The sequence below is a fragment of the Carettochelys insculpta genome, chromosome 5, assembly GCF_033958435.1.
Source record: "Carettochelys insculpta isolate YL-2023 chromosome 5, ASM3395843v1, whole genome shotgun sequence".
NCBI classification, from domain to species: domain Eukaryota; kingdom Metazoa; phylum Chordata; order Testudines; family Carettochelyidae; genus Carettochelys; species Carettochelys insculpta.
In genome coordinates this window covers 71985539-71995729 of record NC_134141.1, presented here as the reverse complement: position 1 = coordinate 71995729, position 10191 = coordinate 71985539, and the positions used below count along the sequence as shown (strand labels likewise).

Sequence of the window (10191 nt, the reverse complement as noted above, 5' to 3'; positions counted from 1 at the left end):
GCACTGAGAATAGGGTCTTCGCAGCCTCCCATTGTGTGTGTGTGTAGGTGTGGGGGCAAGGAATCATAGAACACTCGAACTGGAAGGGACCTCGAGAGGCCATCAAGTCCAGTTCCGTGCCCTCTTGGCAGGACCAAGCGCACTGTCTAGACCATCCCTGATAGGTGTCTGTCTAACCTGCTCTCAAATTTTATCTCCAACAATGGAGATTCCACAACCTCCATAGGTAATTTATTCCAGTGTTTAACCAACCTGACAGTTAGGAAATTTTTCCTCATGTCTAAAACTCCCTTGCTGCAATTTAAGCCCCTTGCTCCTTGTCCTATCCTCAGAGGCCAAGGAAAACAATTTTTCTCCCTCCTCCTTGTAACCTGTTGTATTTCTTTTTAGTGACAGGTCCCAGAGGTGCGATACCGCGAGGGATGAAAGACAAAGACGAACATAGACAGCAGGGGGCCAACAGTTCTATAGTCTGAAGGCCCTGAGTTTATTATTCTCACAGCTTTTATAACCAAGTGAGAGCACATTATTATGAGAAAAGCAGTCAGCTGCAATTAGCTACAATAACTGGCTCAGCACTTCTATCTCTAAAAAAGCCACATCAATCCTCCCAGTCCTTGAACATGGACTCTCAAAAACACCTAATCAAAACAACACAGCTCCGGCGGCTTGCCTACACGAAAGCAGGTGTTCCGTCTAGATGCCAAGAGCCCAGCCAGGCCTGGGAAACATGTAGGAGGGAGAAGGCAAAACTCCTTCATCTCCCCCTTTTTGTTTTTCTAGCTACTCTATGCAACATCAGAGAAAAAACAGCAGCTTGCTGCCTACAATTGGAGGATAGGTTTTTGTTTTTTCTCCAAATAACACAAAGCAAGAGCAAAAGAATCAAAATCAGGCCTAACAATACTAGCGCTGAGCCCCCTAACAGCTTAATATATTTGAGTGGATTCAGAGAACTCAGGCCATCCACTAGGCCATCCAACAATTTCGATCCAGAGAGTAGTTCTAATTTTTTATCGAAAGTGGTAAAGATTAGGTTCTGCAGATGTTGTATTTCTTTTGACAAATTTCCTTGACCCAACAGGTGTTTTTTCACATTTGCCCACGGAAAGTGGGTATCATTATAAGGTAAAGGGGTAACACAATAAGAAGATACATTCCAATCACATTGCATTCTTAGTTGTTTCTGCATGCTAACTATTTGATCGCCAAGCATTATGACAGCCTGTTGGAGGTCAGCCATCTGAGAGGCTAGCTGGCTATCAACTTGGCGTTGAGAAGTCCAAAGTCTATCTGCATTAGCATGCCATTCTTGTACGAACTCGGTGGTTTGAATCGTTTGATGTAGGGCTGCTCCAGCTACTGCTGCTGTGGCGGTGACGGCAATAAGTCCCATAATCACGGCAATCAGCAGACCAACAAATCGTTTGGCTCTTTTAAGAATTCTGCTCAGGGCTTGGTCGATAAGATACATCTCAGGAGATCGCTGCCAAGACCGAGGCATTCGAACGGGGATCCATATTCCGGTCCGTGCTTTTAACAAATACATCCTATCTTTTAAATGATTAAAGGGAACAGAACGGTTAATACATGTATAAAAAGAACAGTTATGACAACTAACAGAAAAATCGCTCTCATTCCATATGGCAGGGCCAATCATTATCAAATATGGCATGCGAACGCAAGCCTGGATATAATGGGTAGAATTGAGATGAAATGTGACGTTTGAAAAGGTATTGTTTTTTCCTTGGGTATACATCCCTCTCCATGCTCGCATAGGTTGTAGGGCTGTGGCTAATTTCCATAATGAGTCATGGATGGGGCCAAAAGGTAAGTGAGGGGCTGGAGGAGACATACCACCTCCATGCCAAACAATACTTCCTGGGGCACTTGTATACACGCTATTATTTGCTTTACGCCATTTGAGATCCACCACGGTGTTCTTTCGCCGAGCCGAGCCAACAGGGCTCCAATCAATGACTCTTCCATAGGAAGTATTAACTAGAACTCGGCCTGTATTCCCACGACAGGGCTCCCAATGAACCCAATCTGATACATACGCTGTTATCCATTGGACGCAGGGAGGCAGATCAGGAGGTGCTTGATTAGTCAGCTCCAAGCTATTAAATGTATGAGCTACAAGAAGATATAAATGGTAATTATCACTTGTGTTTCGGATCATAGCCAACCAGGCTTGGGCGTGGGTTTTTAAACAATGTCCCTCATTTCCAATGCAAATTGGATGCCCTTCAACTCCTACTATATAAGTAGGAATTTGCATACCTTCCTCCGAAGGGGCTAACGAACCTCGGTTATCATAAGGCCCTGGCATCCATCGGGAATCATTGACATAAATAGGCATAGGAGGATCCAACCAATGAATAGCACGGTTAAGGGGAGGGTTAGGCACATATGCCCAATATGTGAAATTTTGTGTTGATGCACTTACGGTTGTGGTCAATACTACCAGCACGGCCAAAAACAGTGAGGGGGAGACGATATCAACCGGGGGCACCATCCTCATTCGCCGGGGGGTTGTCATATCTTGGCTTGATGTATCGAGCCGGAACCCAGCGCGTTTCTCCAAGATCTGTAAAGATACAAGCAAACCCTCTGCCCCAAATCTTAACCGTTCCTGGAACCCACTGTCCTTCATCATTTTTCCAATATATGGGTTGATTCAGGTTTCTTCTTTTGCTAATAGACCAATGTTTTTCTGCAGCGGACACATCATTTATTGTGGAACTGTTTAAGAAATTAAGAGTAAAGAGAGCCATATGTAATTGCTGTCTGGGTGTTATTTTTCCTAAATGTGATGTCCATACTCCCCCTTTTTGTTTTTCTAGCATGTTTTTAAGTGTTCTATGGGCCCTTTCAATAATTGCTTGACCCTGAGGGTTATAAGGAATACCTGTGGTATGCTGAATGGCCCATTGTGTTAAAAATGCAGCAAACCGTTGTGAGGTGTAAGCCGGTCCATTATCTGTTTTAATGTGTTTGGGGACGCCCAAAATATTGAACGTCTCTAATAAATGCTGAATTACATGATTTGTGGTCTCCCCTGTTAGCGGGGTGGCCCATAAAAATCCAGAATACGTGTCAATGGATGCATGTACAAAGCTTAATTTCCCAAAAGAGGGGATGTGTGTAACATCCATCTGCCACAAGTCATTTGCATTGAGTCCTCGGGGATTTACTCCCGGGGGAAAGGTAGGGGCAGTAATGGGCCCACATGTGGGGCACTGGGCCACTATTTGCTGTGCTTGACTTTTGGTAATTTGAAACTTGCGAGTCAAGCCAGATGTGTTAATGTGAGTTAAGGAATGGTAATCCTTTGCTTGCTGGGTGGTGCCTACCAACAGCCGATCAATACTCTGGTTTCCTGCAGCTATTGGTCCCGGTAGGCCAGAATGAGCACGAACATGTGTAATAAAAATAGGGTGTATACGAGATCTAACAAAAGATTGCAATTGCAAAAACATTTCATGCAATTCAGAACAAGGTAAAATAGTAGCTGTTTCTATCTGTTGGACAGTAAATTCAACATATTGGGAATCAGTGACTATATTAACAGGGTGTAAATAATCAATAAGCAGCTGCATAACAGCAGCAAGTTCAGCCTTTTGTACGGAATTATAAGGGGTCTGCCACACCTTGGTAATTGGGCCGGTATAACCGGCCTTGCCAGGCCCACTAGCATCAGTAAAAAATGTTGCAGCATTAACAAGGGGTTGGTGCCTGACTATGGTAGATAAAATAAACGGGGTCCTTTTAAGAAAGGCAAACAGCTTGGCGTGAGGATAATGATTACCAATTTCTCCCACATAATTAGATAGGCTAATTTGCCATTGCATATTGTTCTCAAAGCTTTGGTTAACCTGATTTGAGGTGAGAGGGACTGTAATTGAATGGGGGTCCCATCCTGTGAGCTGTTTACAACGGGAGCGGCCTCGATAAATTACATCAGCAATCTTATCCAAATAGGTGGATAAGGTTTTTGCCACCTTGTTTGGCAAAAAGATCCATTCTAATATAGCATGTTGCTGGGCCAAAACTCCTGACGGACTGTGAGGAGTGGGAAAAACTAACAGTGTAACCGGCTGCGTTGGCTGCACGCGTTGTAACTGCGCTGAGTGGATTTGTTGTTCCACCCATTTAAGTTCAGCCTCTGCTTCAATAGATAACTTACGTGGACTGTTAAGATCAGGATCTCCCTGGAGTGTGATAAACAGATTTTCCAGGGCATAAGTGGGAATCCCGAGAGAAGGGCGAAGCCAATTAATATCTCCCAGTAATTTCTGAAAATCATTCAGAGAGTTTAAAGAATCCCTACGAATTTGCACCTTCTGTGGAGTCACAATATTTCTCTGTATTATGGTACCAAGATAAGCAAATGGAAAATCCCTTTGTACCTTTTCCTCAGCTATTTGTAATCCAAAATTATCCAAATCCTGCCTTGCTTGTTCAAATACCCTGTCCAGCTCCATTTTACATGGAGAGGAGAGCAGAATGTCATCCATGTAATGAATGATCAGTGCTCGGGGAAACTGTTGTCTGAGTAGCTGTAATGGCTGATTAACATAATATTGACAAAGGGTAGGGCTGTTAAGCATGCCCTGGGGCAAAACCTTCCATTGATATCGGGGAGTAGGCTTATGATGATTGATGACAGGAATGGTAAATGCAAATTTTTCCCTGTCCTGTGGTTGTAGCTGAATGGTAAAAAAGCAGTCTTTCAAATCAATAACAATAATGTGCCAATTGGCAGGTATCATTGCCGGTGAAGGCATCCCGGGCTGTAAAGATCCCATGGGGGCAATAACAGTATTAACTCTACGCAAGTCAGTAAGCATTCTCCACTTCCCTGACTTCTTTTTAATAAGGAAGACAGGAGAATTCCAGGGACTGGTTGATTCTTCAATATGCCCCATTTTCAGTTGTTCCTCGACTAAGATTTGTAAAGCTTCTAGCTTCTCTTGGGACAGAGGCCACTGCTCCACCCAGATTGGGCTGTCAGTCAGCCACTTCAGTGGCAGGGCGAAGCTAGCTCGAGCAGCGGCCGTTACTCTAAATTTGGGAACCCCAACCCATCATGATCAAATTGCTTTAAGGTGTTTGCAGAATTGCATACCATGGCATCTGCCAGTGGCTGAGTTTTTACAGGAGTAGAGGGAATGGTAACATAGGCTCCCCACTGATTTAACAAATCTCTCCCCCAGAGGTTAATAGCTATCTCAGCCACAAAGGGCTGCAAGGTTGCTGCCTGCCCATCGGGCCCTAGGCACTGCAAAATATTGGTGCTCTGGCAGACATCTGTCATGACCCCAACCCCGGTAAAGACAGTTGGGACTTTCTGCAAGGGCCACGCCGAGGGCCAGAACTCTTTTGATATGATGGAGACATCAGCCCCTGTATCCACTAAACCTCTGAATTCTTTACCGCCTAAACTAATGGTAATTTCAGGCCGACGGTCCCCAATGTAGGTTTGCCAATACACACTCCTCCCTGTGCTTCCGAAGCCCCCCTGTCTTTTTATGGGGTGCTTCGACCCTGAAAGGTAGGGCAGCAATAGTAACTGGGCAATTTTATCTCCAGCCTCCAGCTGATATGGAACATCTGCACTCATCATAACTAGAATCTCTCCCTCATAATCACTATCAATAACACCAGTATGTACTATTACTCCTTTAGATGTTAAGCTACTCCTTCCCAAAAGAAGGCCGACCGACCCAGCCGGGACCGGTCCAAAAACATTAGTTTTTATCTTTTGCACACCCCTAGCCGGCTGCAGCAGGATATTGTCTGGAATGGCTATGTCTAAAGCTGCGCTGCCGTGGGTGGCATGCCTGAGGTCGGAAACTGAAAGCCGGTTTGCATCGGGCCGCTGCTGACCGGAAAAAAGCTGCGGCTGCTGCCCGTATTGTTTACTTGCGGGCCCCGGGTCGGGCCCGCTTGAAAGTTTCCCGACTGAAAAAGAGGGGTGCCATTTCTGTGATATCTAGAGTGGCACTGAGTAGCCCAATGCCGTCCCTTTTGACATCTGGGACAGATCCCCGGGGGATTGTTAGCAGGATCGTTCCCAGTAACTCTCTGATTTCTTCTTAATCGGTCCTGCCCCTGTCGGCAGTTCCTTTTCAGGTGCCCAGGTTTTCCACATTCAAAACACTTCATGTTCTGATTAGACTGATAGGAGCCATCCCCTTTTAACGCAGCAGCTAAAAGACCCATTTTATAGGCATCTGACCCTATATCATTACAAGCCTTAATATACTCATCCAGGGAGGCCCCCCGACATTTCAGCGGTCTTAAAGTCCGCTGACATTCTCCGTTTGCATTATCAAAAGAAAGCATCTGTAACAAGAGCTCTTTAAGCTCGGGCTGGGATACTGTTTTATCTAAAACCCCTTTCAAACGGGCTATGAAATCCACATAAGGCTCTTGTGCACTCTGTTTTACCTTTACAAAAGAGGGGGTACTCTCCCCTGGCTTAGCAATTTTTTCCCAGGCCTTAAGACAACAAAGGCGGACCTGGACAATTGCAACATCATTATACTGTAACTGTGCCTGGATGCCAAACCAGGCACCGGTACCAGTGAGCTGTTCCAAAGTAATAGCTACAGGGGGATTCTGACTAGCATTTCGCCTGGCCGTGAGAGCAGCCTCATCATGCCACCAGGTCTTAAATTGTAAAAATTCCGCCCCATTCAGCACGGTGCGTCCCAGTATTTCCCAATCCCACGGGATCAATCTCTCGGCCTGGCTTAATCCCTGCACCAAGCCAAAGGTGTAGGGAGAGTTAACACCATACTGGACACACGCTTGTTTTAAATCTTTGAGCAATTTAAAGGTTAATGGCTCATGGTGATAATTAATTGCTCCCTGGGGGAATTGCCGATTAGGAGGGACCTGTTGTATTGTAACTGGAAAAGCCGAAAGGGTTAGAGGGGATAAATCAAAGCCTTCATGGGCTCCGACCGCCAGAACCGTCCTCATCAAATTAGTCACAGGCTCTGTAACGGTCTGTCGCGGGGGTTCTGCAAAAAGCTCATCCTTTCCATAACAAGAAAAGGGGGGTGCAGAGGGGCCTTCCTCCTTAGTAGGTGGTGGGAGCGGGGAAGGCGTGGAGGGAGGGAAATCGGGCTCTGGCTGAGCCACACAAACATTAGCAGGGAAAAAGCCCGATGATGTTTCACGGGCAGTATAATTTTTCTGTTGTTCAGAGTTCCCTGTCTTTTCATCTCCTGTAATAGGCTGACCCTCTTGGCCCTCCTCACTGGAATCTCCTGATTCCTCCGATAAGGCCTCATCTCCCTTGGGAACCCTGCGTCTGGCTCCTCTTTCTGCTAAAGAGTCCGGGGGGAGGGAGCAACCCTCTTCAGAGCCAGACTGTAACGGCTCTAAGGCACGGACTACAAGATTACAAAGAGACCAAACGGGGAGTGGGATAATTTCCCCCTTTTGGTGCGCTCGACGCAGGGCTCTCATAATCAATCTCCACTGTTTTAAATCTAGAGCATTTTTCCCACTTGGGGTAAACCAATAACAATGCTTACAAATAAGATCAAATAGTTTCTGAAATGTACTTTGTTTTACTTTTACTCCTGAGCTTTTCAGTAACGTCTGAAGCAATTCAATATAAGAGGAGTAAGAAGATGGGGAATTCCCCATCTTAACCCTGCCCGAATCCCGAAGGTCTGACTTACCCAGTCTAGAAATTCTCTTCGGTCCCTCCGGTATTGATACACCTTCCTCGCCGCATGGACGCTTCTCACCTCCGTGTCCCTGTTCGGGCGCCAGATGTTGTATTTCTTTTTAGTGACAGGTCCCAGAGGTGCGATACCGCGAGGGATGAAAGACAAAGACGAACATAGACAGCAGGGGGCCAACAGTTCTATAGTCTGAAGGCCCTGAGTTTATTATTCTCACAGCTTTTATAACCAAGTGAGAGCACATTATTATGAGAAAAGCAGTCAGCTGCAATTAGCTACAATAACTGGCTCAGCACTTCTATCTCTAAAAAAGCCACATCAATCCTCCCAGTCCTTGAACATGGACTCTCAAAAACACCTAATCAAAACAACACAGCTCCGGCGGCTTGCCTACACGAAAGCAGGTGTTCCGTCTAGATGCCAAGAGCCCAGCCAGGCCTGGGAAACATGTAGGAGGGAGAAGGCAAAACTCCTTCAGTAACCCTCTGTGAGGTACTTGAAAACCGCCATCATGTCCCCTCTAAATCTTCTCTTTTCTAAACTACACAAGCCCAGTGCTTTCAGTCTTCCCTCATAGCTCATGTTCTCTAGACCTTTAAAAATTCTTGTTGCTCTTCTCTGGAGCATCTCCAATTTCTCCACATCTTTCTGGAAATGTGGTGCCCAGAACTCAACACAGTACTCCAATTGAGGCCTAACGAGCACTGAGTAGAGCAGAAGAATGATTTCTCACATCTTGCTCACAACACTCCTGTTCATTCATCCCAGAATCATGTTTGCTTTTTTGTGACAGCATCACACTCTTGACCCATATTTAGCTTGTGGTCCACTATGACCCCTAAATCCCTTTCCACAGTACTCCTTCCTAGACAGTTGCTTCTCATTCTATATGTATGAAGCTGATTGTTCCTTCCCCTTCCTAAGTGGAGTACTTTGCATTTTGTCCTTATTAAACTTCATCCTGTTTACCTCAGACCATTTCTCCAGTTTGTCCAGATCATTTTGAATTATTCCCTATCCTTTAAATCAGTTGCAGCCCCTCCCACCTTGTCAGTTTAACTTCTGTGCTGGGAAAGAAAATGGAGCAAATAATTAAGGAATTCATCTGCAAATATCTGGAAGAAAATAAGGTGATAGGTAACATTCGGCATGGATTTGTGAAGAACAAATCATGCCAGACCAATCTGATAGCTGTTTTTGACAGGGTAACAAGCCTTGTGGATAAGAGAGAAGCAGTGGATGTGGTGTACCTAGACTCATATGCATAATCTTTATGCCAATATCTAAATATTTGAAAATATTGAATAGAACCAGTTCCAAAATAGATCCCTGCAGAACCCCACTTGTTATACCCTTCCAGCATGTCTGTGGACCATTAATAACTACTCTCTGAGAATGGTTATCCAGCCAGTTATGCACCCACCTTATAGTGGTCCCATCTAAATCGTATTTGCTAAGTTTATTGGTAACAAGATCATGCAAGACTGTATCAACTGCCTTACTAAAGTCTAGGTACACCACATCCACTGCTTCTCTCTTATCCACAAGGCTTGTTACCCTGTCAAAAACAGCTATCAGATTGGTCTGGCATGATTTGTCCTTCACAAATCCATGCTGGCTGTTACTTATCACCTTATTTTCTTCCAGATATTTGCAGATGAATTCCTTAATTATTTGCTCCATTTTCTTTCCCAGCACAGAAGTTAAACTGACTGCTCGGTAGTTTCCTGGCTTGTTCTTTTTTCTCTTTTGTAGAGATAGGCACTGTATTTGCCCTTTTTCAAACTTCTAGAATCTCTCCCAACTTCCAGGACTTTTCAAAGATGATAGCTAAAGGCTCAGAAACCTCTATCAGCTCCTTAAGTATTCTAAGATGCATTTCATCAGGCCCTGGTAACCTGCAGATATCTAATTTTTCTAAGCAATTTTTAACTTGTTCTTTTTTTATTTTGCCCTCTAAACCTGCTCCCTTCGCACTAGCATGTATTATGTTAGGAAGAAACAGGCAGCCACTCCACAGAGGAGCTTCCTCAGACAGAGGAGCTGCCTCACCAAGGAATAGGGTGTCAGGGAGCAAGGCAGCTGCAGCACCAACTACTGTTCCAAGGCACTGAGCACAAGATAACAGGGCAGCCTCCTCAAGGTGGAGCTCACTGGCAGTGGCAGTGCTCCCGCAAGGCACAGGGTGCTAGGGACCTGGGCAGCTGCCCTGCAGTGGGGCTCCCTGGCAGGAGAGGTTGCTGCCCTGAGACACTGGGTGCCAGGGAACAGAGCCCCACAAAATACAGGACAATTTGCCTATTTTCTTAAAAAAGGCAGAATGCCTGTTGGACAGCTTAAATGAGGGACTGTCCTGGGAAAAATGAGACAGATGGTCACCGTGGTTCTGCCTGTGGGTATTGATCCAGTACACATTACCTGATTGTGATTGAACTATTTGTTCAGCTGCTTAAAGGATTTCAGAAGTGCAACCCATAGAGAG

The 10191-nt window shown here is 45.2% G+C and overlaps 1 protein-coding gene across 1 annotated transcript; it reads right to left on the bottom strand.

Annotated features, from left to right (window-relative positions):
* Positions 1–5817: 5817 nt before the first annotated feature.
* LOC142013930 (endogenous retrovirus group K member 10 Gag polyprotein-like) lies at positions 5818–7668 on the bottom strand. Its single transcript, XM_074995953.1, has one exon. The coding sequence runs from the start codon at positions 7666–7668 to the stop codon at positions 5818–5820; it is 1851 nt and encodes a 616-aa protein (XP_074852054.1).
* Between the last annotated feature and the right edge of the window lie 2523 nt (positions 7669–10191).

Coding starts and splice junctions, on each gene's coding strand:
- LOC142013930 (XM_074995953.1), bottom strand. CDS start 7,668: ATGGGGAATTCCCCATCTTCTTACTCCTCTTATATTGAATTGCTTCAG.